The sequence below is a fragment of the Stegastes partitus genome, unplaced genomic scaffold (assembly GCF_000690725.1).
Source record: "Stegastes partitus isolate 25-593 unplaced genomic scaffold, Stegastes_partitus-1.0.2 Scaffold13, whole genome shotgun sequence".
In the NCBI taxonomy this organism is placed as follows: domain Eukaryota; kingdom Metazoa; phylum Chordata; class Actinopteri; family Pomacentridae; genus Stegastes; species Stegastes partitus.
In genome coordinates, this window is record NW_007577744.1 from 681376 (window position 1) to 705804 (window position 24429).

The 24429-nt window shown below is 41.5% G+C and overlaps 1 protein-coding gene across 1 annotated transcript in view; it reads left to right on the forward strand.

Moving 5' to 3' along the window:
- mctp1a (multiple C2 domains, transmembrane 1a) overlaps positions 1-24429 on the forward strand; it is a 145020-nt gene that overhangs the window by 93660 nt on the left and 26931 nt on the right. Inside the window, exons 11-16 of the mRNA XM_008288604.1 lie at positions 3625-3727; positions 4629-4731; positions 5331-5432; positions 5964-6038; positions 8251-8370; positions 16680-16796. Coding sequence (XP_008286826.1) covers positions 3625-3727; positions 4629-4731; positions 5331-5432; positions 5964-6038; positions 8251-8370; positions 16680-16796 — 620 coding nt within the window. The remainder of the gene's footprint in view (positions 1-3624; positions 3728-4628; positions 4732-5330; positions 5433-5963; positions 6039-8250; positions 8371-16679; positions 16797-24429) is intronic.

Sequence of the window (24429 nt, forward strand, 5' to 3'; positions counted from 1 at the left end):
CTCTCTCTCTCTCTCTCTCTCTCTCTCTCTCTCTCTCTCTCTTTCTCTCCTCTCTGGCCATCTCTCTCTCTAATTGGAGTGTTTTTGTGGAGTAGCTCCACTCCAGCCCAAGTAGGATAACTGAAAATAGTCTCTAAAACCAACAATCCCTTTTGTCTGCCAGCTCTTGTCCCTCTGAGTGGATGCTATACTGTTAGAACATTTCAATAGTAACACACACACACACACACACACACACACACACACACACACACACACACTTGCACTTGCACTTGCAGCAGCAGCAGCATCACAGTATGTGTAGAATCCTTTTCAGTCAAATTTTAAACAAAGCCTACGTTTTCATTCGGTACATTGAGAAATACTGTAGATGATGTTGTAATAGCATAGTAGTAACAATAAGGATAAAAAGTAGATCTGCACGATATATCGATTCTGCATTGACATTTCGATGCACAGAAGTCACATCAGAATGCAATCTGATAATCTGATAATCCTACAACTTTTTTTGTGGCTTGATACAAAAAGAAAACTCACACTCATTCAGTGTGACTAATCAGCAACACAAGTCCGTCTGATAGAACTTCATTTTTTGATATTGTATTATATTATAAAGACAGAGTTTGTTGACTTGCAGGCTCCACATGTGCACAGAAACAGAACAGGAGAAAAACACAGAGAAAGAAGATTTGTTTGCAAATAGAAACACGACACGAGTTGCATCAAAATAGTTCGACTACAGAAAGGATGATGTTGACCAAAAACAGGTACTCTTTCAGCAGTGTCTTGCAATTGTTCCCACTACACGAAGCAACACAACTAATTTGTTTGACCATTTATCTCAGCACCACAAAGCAGCGCAAAACCATCTAAGGCAAAAACAAAACAAAACAAACCCACCATATAGAGGTTCGAAACAGTATGTACTCAACAAGAGGCTTCACAGACTTCACTGTTGCTTATAAAATCAACCCAATCATTCTAGATGGATTAATTCTTTCCAAACAGAGTGAATATTATAGTATATATTGCAATATATATAAGAGAATAGGAAAATATCCAGTAATATGTAGCCCTATTATACAGTCTAAATCATGATTAATTGTGATATTACAGGAACATGAGAGTGTGTGTTCCCTCTCCAACTTCAGACTGTTCACTAACTCTGAGATTTCTGTGAGGCAATTACAGTATGCTCCCTCATTTCTATACTGTATTCATCCTCCACACTTATCTTAGAGCACTCTGAAATTAATTTGAGCCCACTCCTTGCTGCAAATCCTTTACCAGTGCCACAGGGACGGGACCCAGAGGGGGGAGGAGCTTTACTCGGACATTACCTGGATGATCGCTGAGTGGCGCTCAAACCTGAGCGTGTAATTGGTTAAGACAGCCGCCTCTGGTGCTGGCGGCCAATAAGGTGAAAGTTCATCGCCAATAACAACTGGCTCTCTGCGGCAACACAGCCTGCCATGTCATTAAAAACGGAATATTAGAGAGAAAATGGGGGGGAGGGACAGGGTTCTGCTGAAATAATTTCCATCTCTTAATTTGGGTGATTGCATTTAAATTTAATCAGACCTGATTTGTGGGGACAACATTATAATCGTTTATGATATGGGACGATTAAGGAGGATTTGGAAATTTTACTGTAAAAAGTACTGAATGAATCCACTGCTAGAGTATTATTTTTAAAGGTTTATAATTTTAAAATACGTTGTTTTGCACACACACACAGGATGGGACCAAGAAATAATTTGCATTTTAATAATACACAGTTTGCAAGCAGTTTATAGGGTTAACAAAGTGCATACAGAGGTGCATGGGGAAGTAGCCTCTTGATTTCGTAGCCTTTTTGTCTATTTTAATGTATCTTGTTTTCTGCCGTAGAAGTCATAGCTGTCAATATCCACTTGAAACACTCTACATCAATAGAGTGCCACAAACAGATATGAAAGGCAACACCTACGCTTCAGCATTGATCACAGTGACATTTACTTTGCACACCCACTAAATGTCCTGCCCTTGTCACAACATTTGAAGAAAATCACACCAATCAATGACACACTCACACGCGCGCGTTACCCGTGACTCGTACACACAGACGGACTGCATGCTTTAGATGGCTTTGAACTCCCCTGACTGAAGCTTAAGTTTATTGAGTCTTATTACGCAACATTGCTGCATTACTAATATTTTAATATTCCTAATATTTTCCCTGGAAATTTGTTTGGGACAATTTTTTGTATTTTTTTTTAAAAAAACTTCCTGACCCAGCCTTTTCAAGTGATAAGCTCGAACAAACAGCGCAACGGCTCCCGACAGTTTTTAATAAAACATAATGATCAAAGCCAGAATTAAGAGTTTTGTTGTTTTTTTAGTTCATCTGGAGGCAGTCGACGGGAGGTGGGCTGGCAGGCGTGTGGAGCTGGTCTCACTCCTTTCTGTGTACAAAGAATTTGAAATGTGAAATGTTGTAAACAAATAGAGAATATATAGGACATAACTGGTTTTGATTATTATAGTACAGTATGCTATTCTCAGGAGGAGGAAATATCTCTGTGATTATGTTTTTTTTTCTTCCTCTTGGTCTCTCTCCCGATCTAGTTACATAATTGTAGTAAATTCTGAATTGAAAGTTTTGTTGGAATTAATTAGCTTTAATGAATATGATTTATAGTGAACCATATATCATATCTATATTTTGAGACAATGTTCCTTGCATTGAATGATTTATTTTCTAGGATAAATCTAAACTTGGACATGTGTTTTGTTATTTTTCCTAAAAAAAAAAGGAGAAAAAAAAAAGAAATTACAGATGTTGCTGCTGGTCCAGAATCTCCTGAAAGAAGATGTGTCAGTTTCAATATTAGTCGTTTATAAAACCGTTTATTGTTTTGTTTTTTTTTAATTTCACTGTCAATAGAAAAACTCAAAAATGATGGTGAGGAGAGGTTTTCTCTGTCATTCTTTCATCATTTAATTCTCACATCGTCCTTAATTTCATTCATTTTTGGATTCCGTTGGTTGCCGCTTCCATCCCACCGCTCGCTTTTGGATTCGCTCATCACGGGCCGGCCACGTTTCTCACACCCCATGCTCGGCTGTCTTTATCTTCGACTAAGAAGTTCCCTGGCCTTCAGAGGCACATCGACCTCTGTGTTCTCTGCACCATCCATTCTCAAAGTCCTCTCTCTCTCTTTTCTCTCTCCCACCCCCTCCTTGTGACTGCCCAGGGCACAGTTGTCCTGGAGCTTATCTTCTAGTTGTCCATGTTCCCAGGATACTGATAGAAATGGCTTGCAGCTGTTACACTGATATACTGTTGTATAATATACACGACATCAAGGCTAAAAAAAATGAAAGAATCGTATTATTACAGTTCCGATAAGTTCAGGGTATTTGAGCTGTCATTTGGTCTAAGGGGAGGACGTTATATACTATATGTCTTAATAATATGAGGGATTGGAGATAGACAAAAGCTGCTGGAAATATTAAGACTCTTGCTTTGAGACCTCAAGCTAACAAAAGTTTCGTATCTACTGTATTCATATCTATTGTTTCACTGCAAGGTCATTCTTGTATGCTTTTTGTTCCTTTTTTTTGTGTGTGTGTTCTTGGCAGGTAAGAGTGACCCATTCTGCGTGGTGGAGCTGAGTAACGATCGACTGCAGACGCACACTGTCTACAAAAACCTTAACCCTGAGTGGAACAAGGTCTTCACTTTGTGAGTGCCTTTTACAATAGCCATATGTCTGTGCATGCACACAGACATCATTGCCAAAGAAAATAGAAATTGCCTATTTAACTGACATGTAACCTGAATGACAGATTGTTAGTCAGAGTAAGAGCTTTATGAAAAAAAAAAAAAACATAACAAAACAAAAAGAGCTATTGTAGCATTTTTCTCATAACCTTCACACAGTTTGCTTGTATTTTTTAAAGATTTATTCAGGGACAATCGCAGCACTGAAAGCATATTTATTGATCACAGTTTATAGTGTTTTGAATCGGAAGTGAACTTAATTGTTCATTTATACAAATGCTTATTTAATTTTGTTTTATGTTACTTATAAATGTATATGTTTATTGAGATAATCTAGGAGGACATAAGAAAAAAATATTTTCATCATTCAATTTTATTTTTCAAATATGTAGTTATGCCATGGTTATAGTTAAATACTAATGTGTGCGTGTGTGTGTATTTATTCTGTTCTTCCACGTTACAAACTTGTGATGAGACAGGTTAATTTAATTGTTCTTTGAATGCACATCTTTGTCATAGCTTCCTTTTCACACAACACATCAGTGATCGTCTTGCTAGCCTAGCTTTCAAAAGATCCGTCTGACACGTCTGAGCTTCTCACTTTACTTCTATTCAGCTTATACTGTACTGCAGTGTTCCATAATTTTGTTTTTGGTGATTTTTTTAAAAACATTAACGTAAATGTAATAGTGGGTTTTCAGATGCAAGGAATTTATAATGTCTCATGTAGTGTTGCAGATTTTAAACTCCTTTCTGTGTGTCTTCAATAATTAAAGAAGGTTGTATAGCTTTCGTACTGCTTCAGTTTGCAGCCCACATTTCAGTATATATGTCATTGGTGATGTCTTTGTGTGTGGTCCAGCAACGTGAAGGACATCCACTCAGTACTTGAGGTCACTGTTTACGACGAGGACCGAGACAGAAGTGCAGACTTCCTGGGGAAAGTGGCTATTCCTTTACTAAATGTGAGTCAAAGGCAGATTTCTGCGTTTCTTTTTCCTCCCCCTTGGGAATAATAGAAAGAACATAGAGGAACAGAAAGAATGAAAACAGACACAGAAAGATATAAAAAGCAGAGGTTATTTTTGCAACTCCACTGATGACACTGTTATTATTTCACAAAGAGAAAGAAATGACAGCAGGGAGAAAAAATGGAAGAGAGGCTGAGAAAAAAACGAAGAGACTGATAGCCGAGAAGAAAGAAAGTTAGGTGATGAGAGATGATATGAAAATGACACTGATAGAGAGACGGAACGATGCGATTTAGAGAAGGGAAAAAAAAGGCGGAAGAGTGTCTCTTATATTTGGAAAAAATATAGATAGCCTGTGAAAGAACTGTGTGTCTAATATATCCATGCTCTGCTGTACAGTATGATTCCCCAGGATAGTTAATTTCTGTTTGACAGAGCCGAGCTGCAGTGGGTAATGAACAGGTACTTGTCAGAGTTGCCACAGTTGTTTTGGGTTCCCTGTCAGCGCCAGCAGCTGGGGTTCAAAGGTGGCCCGGGGAGCCGATTCAGCCGGGTATTGCCAGACAGACGCCTGTCATGTCCCTCTCCCACAGATCCAAAATGGAGAACGCAAAGCCTACGCCTTGAAAAGCAAGGAGCTGACAGGGCCAACAAAAGGGGTCATCTTTCTCGAAATAGACGTGATTTTTAATGCTGTAAGTCTTTCTTTTGCTTTTTTTGAGTCTCCTCCCTGGATTTTTTTTATTTTGCCCCCCACCCCCTATTATGCTCTCTCTCTCTCTCATATCCCTCTCTTGTTCTCTCCTGCATTCCCCCCCTTCGACGCTGCTGTTGTCTTTATTCTGTTTGTCCCCCCCCCTCCTCCCTTGCTTCCATCTCATCCCTCGTCCCTTGTCCCTCGTCCTCGTTTTGGCTTTAATTATCGAAGACTCCCTCTCAGCAGCCTTTGTTCGCCCATTCACCATCACTGTGTGTGTCCTATAGCGGCCATCTTACAGCTTTCTCTCCCGCTCTCTCTAGCCTCTGACATGGGGCACGCTCTACGCATGTGCTGCCATGTTATGCCAGAGTGTTAGAAAAACCTTTGATATAATCAAGACATATCTCCTCGCTAAATCACTGTCATCGTGTCGTGCGCCCGTATTCCTTAAAATTCTGTTAAAAGTGTTATTTCGGTCTCACCATTTGCTGTTTATGACACTGCGTGTGTTTACTCCATCATCCAGGTGAAGGCAGGTCTCAGGACGTTGATTCCCATTGAGCAGAAGTATATCGAGGAGGAGCCCAGAGTGTCCAAACAGGTACATCAGTAGCCAACACTTATCTTCTTCCACTCTGCCTCATTTTTATCTGTGTCCACCACTGCATCCCTTATTCTGCTTAACTGTCGGAAGCAAAACCAACAACCCTGGTGAGTGGCATCTTGTAAAGCACAACAACTGTGTGGGCAAGATACAACAGGATGATTGAAGGAAAAACAGCATTTTGTTTCTTTTTTCCCTTCCCTCCTCTCCCCCTTCTCTCATCTCTACCCCCTCGCATCCACTCTGAGTGGTGAATAGAAATGTCAAGCTGTCAGCTCTGGGGTGCATAAGTAGATTGGCCATCCTTATAGTTGGCCCTCTTTGCCACTGCTGCTTTGCACTTCATTGTCACGCTGCTCAGTGTGGCGGCACCACAAAGGGATGAATAGTAGGGGCTGGCCCACATCAGACATGTCATATGAGTGACCGTTTGGGCTCAGCAGTCAATGTTGCGCCATGCACAGCCGAGCACAGGCCTGCCCAACACAGCACAACACACACACACACCAGCTCCCATAACACACTTTTGTCAGCCTTCCATCTATTCCCTGCTTTCCTCACTATTTCTGCCTTTTCTGTTGCTCCCTATCTCGCACCACTCGGTGCTTTTCTCCCAAGTGCAGAATCCTTTTTTCATCTCCATTTCACCCCTGACTCATAGAGATGACCCATGTCAGCGTCTCGCAATGATGATGTCACTGGCTGCTTTGGAGGGATTGCCCCGTGAGGGCTCTTTTGTGTGGTAGCAGCTCCCCTGCTGATGCTTGCTGCTTAGCGTGCAGACACACACACCGAAAAGGAAAAGGGAAAAAAAAAACACATACACTGCCTGCCAAACACAAGCATTTAATTGTAATTATGACATTTGACTTAATAAATGACTTCGCCACATTTCTAAAGGTTTTTAAAGAATAACTAATGGCCTTGTTCAGTGCAATTCATGAAAAATGAAATATTCTTATCTAGGCAGCTATGGCAATAATGAGCCAAGAAGAGTACAGCATGTACATCAAGTGCATGTGCTGAGGAATGCGGAAATGGATGATTCGCAGTCTTGGTGTCCTCAGGGTCTGTGTGTCCCCAGCAGGACACTCTATAGTCATCCCCAGTTTGGCGACAAAAAGCTTCACATAATTATACATAGAGAAGGAGAAATCCTCCTCTCATCTAGCATCAAAGCAGCCAAGCCACTCCTAACCACATGCAAATCTACTTGGATACACACATGCGTATAATAGACTTCACCTTAGTGCTACAAACACAAATTGTATATCCACAATGTACACACGTTTAAACACATACACAATTTTCCAAAGAGTAAAATAATGGCCTAGAATTTTTTTGAACAGTGATCTGGAGAGACACTTTGTCCTTTGGGAGCACTTTCTCCTGGTGGTGACCTGATTGGGTGGTTGGCGTTCTTCGCTGCTGTTATGCTATTCCCTGAATGGCTGGCAACCCAGGGGATGACAGCAGTTAGCCAGTTCTCTCTCATCTCTGGCCAAATGCCTGGAGAACGCTCAGGGAGGAGAATCCAGGGACTGTGTTGGAAATTGTTATTATTGTACTAAACTTTATCACGGGGAGAGTAGACTTAAAGAAACACTGTGAGTCAGTCTGCTGCGACGGCAATTGTCCTCCTCTGATCCACATCCATATATAGCTGTTCAAAGAAGGAAAACACACTGATGTCCTCTCGGTGCCCTCAGTACTGTAATGTTGTAATGGTGAATCCAAAGTGAGGTCAAAGCTGCAGATCTTGAGTAGTAACTTAATGCTTCAGTTAACTCTTAAAAAGAAACGGCAGAATGAGACACTATAGAGTATCAGCCTACTATATTAAGACTTATTGACAGTATGTCCTTTCAGCTAATGTGCTAATTATATTATGTAACATATTTAATTAATAAATTGTGATGAATTCACATCGTAACTAAACATAAACGAGAGAAAAGTAATCTCTTCAACAGTGTGTCACCACAAGCTTCTAGATCACAGAGAGAGACCATGGTAGCTGTGCTTGGAGCAATGATTTCCCCCTAGTTTTACTTTGTTTATTTTAGTTTCATTTTTGAAACAAACCCAGCCACCTGTCACACCTTGTCTCATCACCTATTTGCATGTTTACATATTGCATATCTAATTCTACAATCAAGTGATAAATCATGCCTTCGTTTGTGTAAGTGTTCACTTGTTTCTCCTTTTCCAGTTGCTATTGCGTAATTTCAACCGAGTTAGACGCTGCATCATGTTCCTGATCAACACGGGCTGCTACATCAACAGCTGCTTCGAATGGGAGTCTCCACAGAGGAGCATCTGTGCTTTTGTGGTATGTAGAATCTGGACATTCACTAGACATAGACAAAGCCTACAGTGCCATGATAAAACCAGGACTTCATATATATTTATTCATATACTGTATACTGTGTCTGGCACCAGGACGATGGCCATGGATCATTTGGATGTTGTGGGCTGTGGGGCCTCCATGGATTGGGTTTGTTTTAGAGGAGCTTGTAAATGCTCGATCAGATTGGGATGTTGTGTTCTTCAAGCTTTTCCTGAGTATGTTGTTGAGGTGTGGTGGGGCGCACTCTCCTGTTCGGGGAAGACACTTAGGTCAAGGAATGCTGTTGTCATCAATGTTTAGGTGAGTGGTATATGTCACAATAACATCCACATCAAAGTCCAGACCCAAGGTTTGCAAGCAGAACGTTGCATTGTGAAGAAATAATCAATGTTATTCACATCTCCTGTCGGTGGTCTTAAAGTTGTGGCTGATCAGTGTATGTGTATGGGCATGTGTAATAAATATGTAAGATAGATTATGTAGTGTTGTTACTAAGTTGGTTTATTAGGCATTTAATGTAAGAGAAAGACTATCTTAGATTTGCATCTAAATGTTGTTGAGCTTCTTTTTGGCCTCAGAAAAAGTACATAAACCCCTTCTATTTTGATCAGTACTTTTCTAAATGTATAATTTTTACATACTTTGCACTAAACATACACAGCAGACACACACTCGCTATAGGACCATTTCTGCTAGCAAAGTATAGATCCTTCACTGGTAATTTCACACTCTGACAGAAGAGAGTGTTGATGTCTCAAGCACGGTTAAATACACCCCCCGCAGACTGTTACTCACACACTCAAATATCTTGATATGGTGGACTTGTGATGATGTGTTGATGAAGTTTTTTTTTTTTCTTCCTGTTCTTGTATGAAATGTACATTCACACATGGCATATACTGTATATGGCAAGTGTCTGTTTTGACACTCACTCGCTGGGAATGAGTGGAGACTCAATGTTGCAGCTTATACTGTATTTTTTATTAGACCCTCAGATGTCCCAATACTGAGAAAATGTAACTACAATCTATTGAAGTGTGACAAGCTGTTCTTGCAGACAGTAGAAATGGCAGCCTATTTCTCTCCTCACCCATCGGCCTCCTCTTCATCCTCTCTCTCTCTCTGTCTCTCTGTCTCTCTCTCTCTCTCTCCCTTCCCTGTCATCTGTGTCTGGTATTAAAAGGTGAAGTGTAATTGGACAGCAGAGCTATCAGTAAAATACATTCTCCTGCAGGGCAGTGAGTGGCTGCATGGAGGTTCCTACCCTAAAGATGACAGAGCAGGCATTTAATCCTGTCTGGTTTAGTGTCCTGACTTAAGTAGCTACAGGACAGGTGGACCCGCCCTGCCCCAGCCCTTTACTGTGGGAGCACTAAGTGTCTCCACAGCAGACATTAGACATTAGCAGCATTTGGCTGTCTGACACCAGTCTAATCTCTGCAGAGGCTGCATGTGTGTGTTTGTACAGCAGGTCACAGTGTCATCACAAGACATGGGTCAGAAGAGACATAGTATTGATCAGTTAACATTTTCCCCTTTGTGCGTGTGAGTGCGCTGGTGTGCGAGCCTGGCATGCGCACGTATGTTTGCATTTTGTCTCATGTAGGGCCGATCTGGGCATCGGTCTTTGTGTCATGTCTTTTTAGAAGTAAATGAAAATGTCAGATTAAAAAAAGAAAAAAAATGTAAGGAATTCACAGACAACAAGATCACTAAGGAAATGTCAATCTACATGGTGAATGGAGAGGGGAGGATGTAGCCTTGGACAGCGTAGCTTCCAAGTTAGCGCAGACGAACACATGTGCATGCCTTGTATAGCTCTTTACCCTTTTTTAAGAAACACAGCGTATAGTACACCCATTTCAGAGTAACTGTTCTGACTATTCATATTCTCATTGTACTCACTTATATTCAAAGTATTCAGATGATGACAAAGGATGTATCTAGGCCAAGGACATAGTGTTTTATAGTTTATAGAAATTCTGAAATTTAGGTGTCATTGTGGCCCCCCCATCCCCCGCTCTTTTGGGAGTCTGTTAACGTAGGAGTATGCACTTAGCTAAAAGCATCAGAGTATTTAGGGCCTCTCCTCTACACAGGTATTCCCTCCCTCCCCTTCCATTTCTTCATTCCTCTCTCATTTCTCCCTTACTTTGAGAGGCCTCTTAATCACTTCACTCATCTCTTTAAGTGGGTTTTTATGGGGGGCCATCTGGCCAAGGTGGTGCGTTCATGTAGGTGTACTGCTGTGTGTGATTATGGGCATGTGTGTCTGTACACATGTGCACGTGTGTTTCTTTCTGGCTGTCTTTTCTAGACAGATGTTACACTTAACTTTCCAACACGGCTGCAGCCACAGAGGTGGAGTTGTGGGCAATTCAACCTCTAAACTTACAAATTTGTCCACTTCTTAACTACTAAGTGAGCCTGAGGGGGCGAATTTAAGCGTGCTCGTATATTTGTGGGATTTTGTGAATGCAGTAGCACACACCAAAATGGAGTTGTCATACTCTGTCACTACACAACACTCCCTCCACCAAAACGCTCAAAATTTTCTTCATGGTCCCTTACTCTCCTTCTGCCCAATTCTGAAATGCCAGCCGCATGTACACATCACCCATTAGTGCCAGCTGTGATTAGTGTGTATGTTGTGTGTGTTTTGTGTGCATGTGCGAGAAGGAGAGATATCGCATAGTCTCACATGCAGCATTTCACTCTCTCTCTCTCACACCCACACTGCTGTCACCCACCCATCCCGACAGTGAATCAGCCACCGTGGCAGCTTTGCCTGAGGCGTTGGCACAATGGACGGGACTGGAGTTACCTCCTGTCCTGCATGATGGGTGGTGTCTGTCTGTGTGTGTGTGTGCATGTGTGTGTGTGTGTGTGTGTGTATGTGTGTGTGTGTGCGTGCATGTGTGTGTATGTCTATGGGTGGTGTCTCCATTCCCCGTCTCAGGGTTAAGCGTCTGCTTCCGTTCTCCACACCTGCAAGCTGAGTGTCTCTCCCTTCTATCCATCTATCCATCCCTGTTCTTCTTTATCTCTCACTCCCCTCCCCTCCCTTTGCCTCCCCTCCCGGAGAGTTGAGGCCATTGTCGGGCTGAGCGGTGTTGGGTTCTGTTCTCCTGCTGCTGCCAGCTCTCCCCACGGCCCCTGCAAGACAAGGCTGTTATTGCCCCAGGGACCGCAGGCCTCAGCAGCTCTTCCTCCAAACAAATTTGCTGTAACTTTATCTGCAATTGGGCCCTGAATTGGGAGCAAATAGAGGCAGCTTTGTGAAGCTCGGGGAAGGGCGAGGGCAGCGAGCTGGGGGTTGTTGGGGAGGCAGGGGAAATGATACCGGGCTCTTTTATGTCAGGCAAAGTAGGACTCTTATCAGGAAGAGAGCCCAGACAAGGGAGCTACTTCTAGAGGAAACTGGAGCACCTATCACCTGCTTTGCATTTAGATAAAAATTCACCCTGCTGAAATAAAAAAGGGAAAAAAGCAAAGACAGGTACAGAAGCAACTATTGGAGTGTGTATGTGTGTGTGTTTGCACATGTCTGTCTGGCAGTTTGATACACACACAGTGTAGAGACGCCATAGCAGTCTGTGGTACGCACCACTCCAGGTCTCTTTAAATTGCTCCTTTGACTCTTCTTCAAAGAACCTGTCTAACTTTTAAAAGTTTTAAAGTCGGGAGTTCGTCTTTGCCCACAGCAAGGGACAGCTTTGAAAGATATACTTTCACATTTTACTGCTCTCCTGATTTCCAAAATGAATGATAGTTGAAATATAGTGGCATGACTAACAGAGAATACCAAGTCAGAGTTTAATCACCAGAAATAGAGACTCAACGGGAAAAAATGTGCGAGGCTGTTTGTTGAGCAGTCGTGGATACAGTATCCTCACTTCTAACAAGTACCAGTCTGCAGGTGTAGAATTAAATAAACGGCGTGTGCTTTATTTCATTTTTCTGTGCTCAAACAAAATAACTGGCTTTGACATGTAAGTTTTAGTGATTTGGACTGCTTTTTTTTTTTTTTTTTTTTTTAATCAGATGAACTGCGTTAATTCTGCAGGAGCTCTATGTTCTGCAGGAGAACAGCAGGGGGCAGTCTAGCACCACTGAATGTTGGGTAGGTCTGGCCACAAACAGGACATAGTCTCCCTCCCTCTTGTTCCCTCGAACTTAACAGGACTTCTAGTTGCTATCTGGCAACACTTAGTGCCAGCATGGAAATTGATGTAAGAGAGATAAAGGGGAACTCTGAAATCCAAACTTCAGTTTCACTCCTCTGAGACAGAGCAGGGGGAAAGTTAGCCTGGTGTGTGGTTAATGTAAGCCAAAGTACTGAATATTACCCTCCCACAGTGCTGCGGCAAAGAGCTGTAAGGACGCGGGTTGTGTTTTGAAACAAATAATGCAACTCTCAATGTGTCACACTAAGTGCTTGAATAAATCATTCTGCCTTACTGTTTTAACATTTTTAATGCAGCTTCTTGTGTTTAAATTTTTTAATATTAAGAGAAAGCATCAAGGATTAGAACTGCAATGAAACCCGTCTACAGAGACTTGTCAAAATAATTTGGTTTATTGATTTTGTGTATTGGTTTTTTAGCTACAATATTACAAATTATGCTGCCATGGTTTTACTTTGTTCACGTTTGTAATTGTCTATTTTAATTATACATCTCATTTGAATTTCAGCTTGTGCTCAGATGTGAAGTTTGCCCAGTTCAAATGTAGCCTCTAACTATATCTAAACTGGTTTAGCAGATTTGACAGTGGAAAATATTATTTTACTTTGTTTTGTGACAAGTGAATAGTTTGTTCCTAAAAATTCCAGTGTGTTACACAAACGGCTGTTGAAGCAGAGATAATTTTAAAAGAAAATGATGATCTGTTTTTATGACAACATAGATTTGCCAGATAAAGGTAAATTGTTAATTTATTAGCCCTGATGAGTTGTTTTCATTTTGTCACTTTTCTACTGTAGTTTTTTTTATTTTTTTTGACAAAGTGAAATAGCCATCGTAGCAGAAATCAACGATAATTAGAAATACACTGTATTGTTTAGTAGTTTAGATACTTACATGCAATATTTTGGACAATGCTACTATGAGAAGGAAAAACAGGGTCCGTCTCTCATTTTTAGTCATTTTACATCTATTTATATTATCTCTAAACTAAATCAGAGAGTTTGCATAATCATAAACATACTGTCATATTATTCCAAACAGTGACTGTGTTTAAATCAACAATATTTTTACATTACCACACAGGTAACAATGCAGCAGTAATAAACAAAGCAGGAACGAGGCATGACAAGCACTCCTTGTGTGCGTGTTCAGATGTGCACTATGAACCGTCACCGGCCACTACATGACGGGTCTCTGACCAAACCGAGTCAGCTACAAATTGTTCCCATAGACTACATCTGGAGCTTCATTTAGGATTTTCCTCCTCTTTTCCCCTTCGATCCAGCATGTTTTCGTCGTTATTTTTTTTCTCCTCCGCCTCTCTCTCTCTGGTCACTGACATCCACAGCAGGCTCCTTTCCCACTCCCTCTTCTCCAGGCGTAGAGCCTCCTATCTGGTGTAGCGAGCGATGGGGGGTGGCTGTGATCTCCCGGTCCTGGTGGAAAGGTCCAGGCACTGCAGGGCCCCACTGCCCAGCCGGTGGGCACAAAGACGGTTGAGGGCTAACCACTGCTGAGCCTGGGTGTCCGGTTTCTCTAGCTGCCAGTCAAAATTTCGCCCTCAGCCACTTTAACCAAATGGAAGAGGAATGAAGGGGGATGACATGTTAAATAACCTCAGGCAAAGAAAGAAAAAAGTGAGACTAAAAAAAAAGAAAAAGCATTAAAAAGGGTTTAAAGGTTTACTGTTATCATCAGGACAGTAAAGTACAATGAATGTTTCTGCTGCGTGATAACAATACTGTGTGCGATTAGACAGCCAGACACTAAATATATTTACAGTGCAGTATATTTCTCCTGTAAGTTATATTTATAGCAGCGTATTTGAAAGGAGCGTATGTGCATCTGCATAAAGATCTTTGTAATTGAGCAGTTATTTATAGCTTCTACCAGAATAGGTTTAAAACAAGTGAGCTCCTTTGTTTGTTCAACTGAAGTCAAGTGTCTGCACCTCTATCGCACATTGTTTGGAGATTATTCCAGTGTTTATCAATGTTACAGCTCATACAGATTTGCAAATTATAATAATTTGTAGGAAGAAGGATAATTTTAGAATTTTTTGTCGAGAAAATTTGTGTGAATACGTGTTGTTATGTTTGCCTGCGTGCAAGTTTCTGTTGTTGAGCTTTCATGGTCCTAACAGCTTTTTTTTTTTTTTTATGATGAATGACGGGAAATTGTTTTGTTGCTTATTAGTATACAAATATGAATTATTGAATAGTTTCTTTCCAGTTCTCCTACACAGCTGTATCAGAGGAAGACTCTGTGCATGCGAGAAGGAGAAGTTGAGCCTGAGAGAGACAGAGAATGATTTCGATCCTTGAGGGAGATTTGGTTGTTGCACCAAGGCCATTCAGGTTTATTTGAAGAAGAAATTTTGCTGTAAGCATTATGCAAATGTACTGGACATTTCTAATGTTTAATTTATGTCTTTCTTTTTTCTTTTTTCTTTTTTTTTGCGCTTTGTATATGCAGTGTCTGTTAGTTAATTTTACATGAAGCTATAATTTAGTTGAAAACTTTTGTTATGAGTGTTTCAAACTTTTCTACATGACAAGTGGAAAAGTTGAGTTAAATGTGTTTTTACTGTGAGGAGCTGTTTGCAGTGATTCTCAGATACATGTGGTCGTCCGTAACAGCGCAGTGCACATGTGTGTGTGTGTGTGTGCGCGTGTGTGTGTCTGTGCCGTTTAGTGTCCGACTGGCTCCACTAAAGTGACAGCAGTCCTGGATACACACTGTTTTAGGGGCTGTTGAACCTCATATTCACATTAACCTCAGACTGCTAACACAATGAAGAGCTTGATTTTAGTCTCCCCTCTCTCTGTCTCTTTCCCTCGCACGCACACACAAACACAAAAATAAAACAATTTGATTGTTGATTATTAAGCCTCCTCTCTCTCTTGTTGATGTTGTTCAGCCAAACAGGATAGATCATAATTGGTACACAGACCAATAAATCAGCTTTATACAGTAATAGTCTCAATTTCACCACTCTTAAAAGTTTCCCATCAAAACTGATTGTTTAACAGGGATGTATTTCCATACAGACAGTAATTAATTTTAAATCTTCTTTGCTCATATTTGAAATAATGGATTTCTTGTACTTGAATTTGATAAATATGTTTTGCTGGAGGAGATTGAGCATTAGGCATGGTTTGCATTTTCAGCATTTGTTATAATTGCTGCCGAGGTTTTATCAATCATGAAAAATCTCTGTATACTTAAACATGATATTATTAGAAAAGATAAATATTCTTTTGTTCTGTTTGTTTCTGACAGATTGTATTCCCGCACAATTCCCCATCTCTCTTAACATTTTAACGACAATTGACACAATGCTTTCTCACAATTGACACAATACTGCCAGAAAATATCAAGCTTCCATCATTAGCAATTTTACTTTCCCACAGATATCTTCTCGCAACCACCGCGGTAATCTGTTGTCAGAGGCTAAGGAGCCCTGCCAACACCAGAATACAGGGTTTTAGGAAAGGTTAATTTTCAGATGGTACTTTTCTTGTTTGGTAATGAGAGGGGAGGTATAGAGGTTATGGTTTTGGCAGATGGGTGCAGAGGAGGTTAGAGATGGGGCATAGGAGTCTTTTGGGCTCGGAGAGAGGGTATTGGGGCTTGGAGTGACAGGGTTAGGGACTCGGGCTGTGGGGTGTGTGAGGTCATGTGCTTGAGTTTGGGGTTGAGTATAGAAGGGTCAGCTCTGACGTGCTGTGGCTGAAACGATACATGACCTCGGACTCGGGGATGATTGGCATGGAGGAAAGAGGCTCTGACGGCTCATGCTCATCCTCCTCGTCGTCGTCCTCCGCAGCTTGAGACCCAGAAACCCTCGAGGGGTCAGGGTGCTGAACCTCGGCTCGCTGACACCGGGCCCGTACCTTTGTTGAAGCACTGCCTTATTTCTACGCTTTGCTCCATGGGGTTTATGATTCTGCATATGAATGTGTGTTGTTTCCAATCGCACATATGGCCAGCTTACGTTCTCGGGAGTTTGCCTCATGAGCGTCAGTATGGAGGCTTGAATGTATACACTCTTAGCCCACACTGCTTCTCATGTTTGCTTTCATTCTCTTTCTCTTTCGACAGCTTTTTGTCATTGTTGTTTGGAACTTTGAACTCTATATGATTCCCCTGGCTTTGCTGCTGCCCTTGGCCTGGAACTACATCCTCATCGCGTCGGGGAAGGATACCAGACAAGATGTGGTGAGTAACCCCATCCTTGCCGCTCTTGATATCCCTCCGCCTTTCTTTCATTTCACTGTAAAAGCCTATTTCCACACACAATGCAGGGTTAAAATTCAGCCGCAGTTGTTTTACTGAGACATTGCGCCCTTGATTCTTTTACTTCTTTAATTATAAATGCATTAATTTCTAGTCTTTATACAAACAGTACATGATCAACATAGATATACAGATGAGTAAGAAAGTAACATACTTTTAGGAGGAAATGTCAGAATATACCTTTCGATTAAATTGCCCTCACAAAGCAGAATTAGAATTTAATTTAAAAAAAAATCTCTGCTTATTTTTTTTTCTTAATAAAAAAAAAAAAAAACTCCATCTGCCGCATGAGGAGCTGCATTCTCAGTGCAATCTCACTTTTCTCACTATGCCGTCTTTGAGGCAAAGAAAAGGAAGAAATAATAGGCTGTCACCTTGAGCTATGTTACGCCACTTACCTGGTAGTATATTTATTTAATTCATTTATTTTTATCTCTTATACCAATTAAATGATGTCAAAGCAATGTCATGGAGAAACAGACATGTTTTAATCATGGCCAGGCACATTTGGAGAGTAGAGAGTGAAAACGAGAGAGAGAGCTGGACTATGGAGTGAGCGTGAACAATGAAGTGATTAATTTTAATAAGTGCCTTTTTCCAAGACTCACTTGGAAATAACCAGTTAACAGACTTCAGATTTTCTCGCAGTCTCTCGCCTTCTATATATGTATATTTATCTCTTCATAAGGATTCTTTGGGTTAGATTGGATTGGGAAGAGGTATTAAATTCAGTCATTATAATGAACCAAATCTAATAGCTGTGTGTCACTGTAATATTACACATAAAAATGGAATTAGATGCGAATTGTACACAACGCACGGCACAGATTTATTTGGTAAGTCTTCGGAGCTAATTTTCTCTATTTATAAGCCTCTTTTTCCGTATTTGTTAATTTAAAAAAGTTAACATTAAAATGAGCAGAGTGACACAGATACAAGCCCTCTGTTATTTGATAATCGCTTTCTTTTTATACTGCAGTTTTTGGTTCATATTTAAAATGTAGGACATTTAAACTGAGTATAGCCAAGTGAAGAATTAAAGCTGTAAGTAAGTTCACAGAGAAAATAAACAATTTGTGAATGACACTGACTTGAATTTCAGAGGACACTTTTCCTCACCTGTAGATGGCGACATTGCTTGACAAAAAAAATAAAATCCCACATGCCTTAAGACAAAACCCGGCATGATGATTTGTCCCCCTACCTGCTGCTTGTATTTATCCAGACCTAATGATATTCTTTTCCCGTGTACTTCCTAAGTAAAGTGAGGCAACAAAGGTTACATATCCTCATAATGTAGCACTCACTTCACATACGAGTAAGTACATGTAACTCCCACTTCATGTGGAATTGCTTTTCTCACTTGAAAGGGACTATTGTGTCTCAAGTATCACAGGAATTGGTTGGAACATTAAGACATGTTCATACTGTTGATTCTCACATGGCAAGTGCTTTTTAGTATGACCACGCTGTTCTGCTCAGTTCTGCAAAAAAATGCTCTGTGCTGACTGACCAGAGGAGATATGGACATCCATTACTGTACTGACATATGGGATCTTTAAGTTTACCTGTTTTAAGATCTGATAATGTCGTAGTAGAATCTCAGCACTACAAATTTGATTGACATAAACTTCCACATTTAGATCAGGAATCTGGACTACATGTTTTTTCACTGGCTGAGTCTAGGTGTGTGTTTGCATGGTATCTGTGTGTGTGTGTGTAGAAACGCAGTGTGTGTACAGATAGAGATAAAAGTTCTCTGTGTGTATTTTTATCTACTGTGTGAGTGTGCATATGCATGAGCGTGTGCAGACATTCTCTGCAACAATATATCTGATGAAAGTGGGATTAATTGTCAAAGATTAGCACCATTAATGCTTCTTTTCTTGCTGCTGTGACAGTTGTGCTGAACAGTACAGAGCAGCACGGGCGACACAAAGAAAATTCTCTGACAATCATTGTCCTTCTTGTCTCCGTGTTGCAATCTCACTGCCTGAGGATTGGTGAATGTGATGAACCCTCTTTCCCTGCTCCATTATAAACTCTTTGCCTCTTTCAGCTGTGATATTAGTATCTTATGTCAAATGAGAGTTTTATATACAGTAAAACTAAGGTGCGATGTAAGCATTCATTATTTTCAGGCATTTGTGTTTGCAAATGCTGTACACACACACACACACACACACACTCGAACTCACACATTCAGACACAAGTATCCCTCGAGTCCTGTCCCTGTTTGTTTTCAGACAGTTTCCCAATCTGCGGCGGTGCGGCGGGGGGGAGGAGGAGTGGGCACAGCGAGAGCATACAGTATCTGTGTTTTTGCTTCCTCTCCCGGTCCCCTGGATTCCTCTTCCGAGTCTTTATCAAGCTGAAGTCATGGACGACTCACTGTTTCCCTCTTGCACTTGGCAGAGAACTGAGAAGAATAGAAAAGAAAACAGGGGGAAAAGGCTTTCTAATTACTTTAAACAACACAGCAAATTAAAGCATTGTGCTGAGCCGAGCAAGGGTCAGCATCCGGAGCGCTGCGGTTTTCCAGCAGTCCGGGGTGAGGGTAATGCCAAAGGAATCTCTGTTGAACTCACTCTGAAGGGTGAGAGAGAGAGAAGGAGAGGTAGGGTGGGGGAAGAATGAGAGAAAACGAAAAGAGAAAAAAAAAGCATACACTTGAGTACAGACTTCCTAATGAACTGGCCTTGCTTCATCTGATGGGTTCAATGTGCGGAGCCTTCTCCGATTTTACACCGCAACCACAGTCCATAGCCCTGTCTATAGCAAATAAACAAACACAGTCTTCTCTACACGCTGTAATTCACCACTCAGGGTCACTGACTGTTGTGTGGTTACATGCTGCTTTGCAAACAGATCCCGGATCAGCGCTCCTTACCCTAGCCCCAACCTTGACCAGTACCTGCTAAGCAGTCAGAACGTCCTTAGAACAGCGATTAAAGGAGGCACTGCACCAGCAAGGTCCCCGACCTCCTCTCTTATCATGTAGCACTCTGACCCACGAATGCTGACTCTTCAACACTGTTAGCTGACCTGTGTGTCATGCTGTAACACGCTCTCTGAAACAAACAAACAAGAGGACCTTTTATGCTTCCGAATCTATGCCGAGGGTGATGCTGCTTTTATTTTGACGTTCAAAGCCGATAATGCATTATCAAGGAAGGCTCATCCTGTCGTTGTGTGGAGTCTCCCTATTGTTGGGAAGTGGAGGAGCATTTTAATGACATGACCCTCTTCTCTCCATCTCTCTCTTGTTTGGAAACCTGGAACAATTTGGAGCTTGGAGCCATCCCAAGCCTGTTGCAAAGAAAGCTGCCAGTAGGTTGGGCTTGGTCAACCAGAGGACAGGCAGCTCTGCCGGAGGAGGAAAAAGGCTGCGAGATGCATATGCATACAGGCGTGTATCTTTTCATAGCAGTGTGTCGAATTCATGTGTGTGCCTGCTTGCATGAATGTATATGATGGGCACTGAGATTAACAAGCAGGGACACATCCCAATAGAAATCCTCCTTTGCCGTTCTCTTGGCCCAGAAAAGCCCTTACCAGATGTTATGAAGGTGTTAATTTCAGTGCAGGCTGTCGTAGAGGGTACATATGGAACACGGTGATGTCTCTTTCTACCACAGGATGACGGGCAATTAGGCCTCGTCACACTGGAGGACCATCCTCTTTATCCCATGCTTCAGACCATTACATTGATTCACCCAATGGATCCGCCAACCCATTACGGAAGAGAAGACCTTAATGGCCTGAAGATACTTCACACTTACAGACTTGCCTCCAGTGGCAAGAAAGCTGACTACTTCCAAATCACTTTACATCCTGAGCAAGATAGCATTTCCATAAAAACAAATATAGAGTTTAATCTTCGTTTTGGAGTTGTCATTTAGTTGTTCATTAAAATAAAATAATTGACTGTGGTGTTCTACTAAAATGATCATGTTGTATTTAAAAAAAAAAAATTTGTGTAGTTCATGTAGTTTTACTACTAATCTATCTTGACTGTGAAGTGCTCAGTGTGACAGGAGTGTATTGTTCATTAGTGTAAACAGAATCAGGTTTTTTTCCAAGACAGTAATATTATCTGATTTTATTTGAACATTGTATTATTTCTAGAACAAGACTTCATTGCCATTTTTATCTATTCTATTTTCTCCCTGATTTTGCATCTCAAGAAAAAAAAAACTTTTCTGCATCTCTAAACACACTGTGCCTTGACATCTGCCCTCATTAAGAGCCATGCACAACACAGGTAGAGAAGAGTAAATATTAAGAAAGCTGGAAGGAAAAGACGAAGTGCTGCCTATTATACCTCCGCTCCACCAGAAAGTCACACCTCCACTTTTTCCCCATAAAACCGTAACTCTGGAAAGACAAGGAGAATGAGAAAAGGAGATGGAGTGGGAGCAGGAGACAGAAAAAGACAGAAAGGCATTCAGAGAGACGGAGCGACAGTGAGACGGAGGCAGAGGAAAGCAGCGGTGGATGGCAGGCACTCCTCAGTGCGGAGTCAGACATGGCATTTGGTGACAGGTGACAAAATCAAAAGGTCATGTCACTTTTAACTGGGAGCGCCTGTGCCCCGCTGATTTCCCCCGTGCCGCCCCAGCATCACCGCGCTCATCTCTGCTCCTCTCGCTGCCTCTCTGTCTCTGCTAAACTGGCAGATAGGATGGCAGGCTGGCAGGCAGAAAGACAGGCAACGGGCATAGTTTGAAGCGGGACGGGAGCATCGGGAGCATCAGCGATGCCACTGCAGAATCCTCCCAACCTCCCTTTTCATCATGTTGTCTCTCTTCCTCCCCCCGCCCTCCTCCATTTGTCTAACTCCCTTCATCACACTGAACCTTTGTAACTGTCTGTGCTCTTTGCTAACAACGTCAGCAGTTCAGGGTGTCTGCCTCAGTGATTGTTGTTGTTGTTTTGTCTTTACAGTACACCCACTGTAGCTGTTTGTGAGTTTTTCAGTTTAAACCTTGAGCTTAAGTCTACAGATGTGTGTGTTTGTGTGCAATAGATTGAACATCAAGTATGTTACCAACTCTTTTTTTTTTTTGCACAGCTGAATGTGGAAAAAATAAGAGACAACAGTATTATCTGTCTGAGAAGGACAAACATCACTATATTTACATACTTTCAGAAATGGCACTGGAGCTTTCAGACTTGTGACTTTATCTGGATAGCTGCCTAATCTCTGACAAAACGCACTCGCTGATTTGTCAGTAAATAAGCAATATGAACTGTGCATGTGAGGTAGCATTGCTGCAGCACAATTCCAAAACTCAATCTTTTCCAATGCTCACAGATTTGGTGTTGCTTTCATGAAAATGGAGCCGCCCTTCTAACCCCTACCACCAGCCTCCAGCTCTGGTAGCACCTCAGCCTCACCCCTATCTAGCCCCCTGCTGGGTGAGCCCTGGCTTGGGCAGTGCAGATGGAAGGGCCCCCCTCTGAGGGCCACGGCTCTGACAGCTTGTGAAGGGCCTGCGTGGGTCAGCCAGGCTCAGCCTTATCAGACGCACAGCTCTTCCCCAGTCTGCAGAAACTGTGGTGTAGGCAATATGCACACACATACACACACATACACTCATGGATAGTGCATACCAAGTAGGGCCTTGAGATCCCCCAGCCAGCCACTCGGCCAAACCTCAGCAGCTGGAGAGGTTAAAACCCCCTCACGTATCAAAGAGGAAAAGCAGCAGGAGGACGGAGGGAGGGAGGGATAGAGGAATGGGAGAAAAAAGAAGGAAAAAGTATATCTTCATGTTCACCGGGATGTCTGCCTCGGCGTCAATTCCCTCTGCGGCTGTCATTGGGAAGGTGAGGAGGGGAAATAGTGGAACTCAGTCCGGCCAGGGAGAGAGAGGGGTGAGTTGAGAGGCATTTCAGAGGAAGGGTGAAAATGATGTGGCTACTAGTTCAGGTAGTAGAATTTTACTTACCCTCTGTGGAGTGACATTGATCCAGACAGTTTCTATTCAGTTTTACTTCCATGAAATCCATCCATTCAAAGCACATTTTTTCCCCCTGACTTCTTCTGAATTCTCTTATATGCCACGTGTCCATATAGTGTAGCTGTAAACTACAAATATGTGTGTCTAGTTAACTGGTAAGTTCTTAATTCTTTCGACTTGTTTGCTATATGTTTTCCACGTTTCTCCACCAGTTTTATCCTTGCCTGTAACCTTTAAGTTTAGAACTTGTTTTGGCTCTTTTCACTTTTATCACAGGTAGGGGATAAAGTCTGTACGGTACAGCCATACTGCTAATCCTCCAACATCAAGGATAGAGTTAACTTTATTTGAGTCCGGGGGATTGAAGAGGATGCAACTAGACATGAATCAAGACAGGCCAATTTTAAATTGAAGATACTGTACTCCAGATACTGCACAGTTACACACTGTGATTTAAGTTAAAGGGCTTATGATCACATTCATCGCAGAAGATCACAGTAATAATTCCTTGCGACCCTGAGAGTTTGCTCTCCGTCCTTGAAAACACACTAGGGGTGCTGTTGCACTGTTGAAGTTTTGCAAGAGGCTTCCTGTGGATTTTGGGTTCTACTTGATAAGACAGTTCTTGAAAAAGTTAGTTTCCACGTCTTTTCACTGAATATTTTAATCTTTCTTTTTACAGTCAATCTGTCTGTATAGTAAGAATTCGCTCAAACAGAAAAACATCACATTGAAACCTTTTCTGTACTTTTTGTACCTTACAATCCTCTTTCTTACCAGACTTCTTTTCAAATTTATCGCTGATTTTAGCTAGCACTGTGCATTAAAGCTGGCAAAAAAGACCAAGCTAAATGGTACACAAAGATCTGACCCTGTGAAGCTGAACATGAATTGGTGCTGGCATGAAGTTTCCAGGCATACAAAAGCATTCCAAGTATTTCAAATATCAATCAAGAAGTAGATTACAGCAATAGTCAGCAAGGATGCAGGAATGAATTCTAGACACTGAAACAAAGGGATACTTCACCTCCTCTGTGATCTGTTGCAGCTGCTCTATTGTTTTGACTGTAGTGTCCTCAAATTTATTGTGCAGCAGTTCTTCCCTCACAGACAGTGTTTTGGCATGATGGGAAGTACAGCAAAAGATGAAAAAAAAATAATGTAGGGATGCATCAGAGCCTGTGATGGATGTGAATATACCGGAAACATAATTTTTGTAAACCTTTTTAGGTCTAAGATAAGGACAAACGGATGCATTCACATTTTCAGAGCTATTTGAACTCTCAATGTCATTGTGCTCACTTTTATTCTTTGTGTGTATTTTATATTATCACCATCTATGTATGTATTTATGGGGCACATTGTAATCTGTAAGAGTAGCCTGCATCATCCCTGTATCATTTGAATAGGTCTGAATATGTTAATCCTCACCTCAGTAGATATTGAATTGACTGGAGCAGCTCTGCAGGCAATGTGAGCCCTACGCGATCCTGTCGACAACAAGGCTTTGATGCTGCCGTGCTGTAATGATAGTAATTCAAACAACATGATAATGGGGGGATAAGCAGACAAATGATATCATACACCAA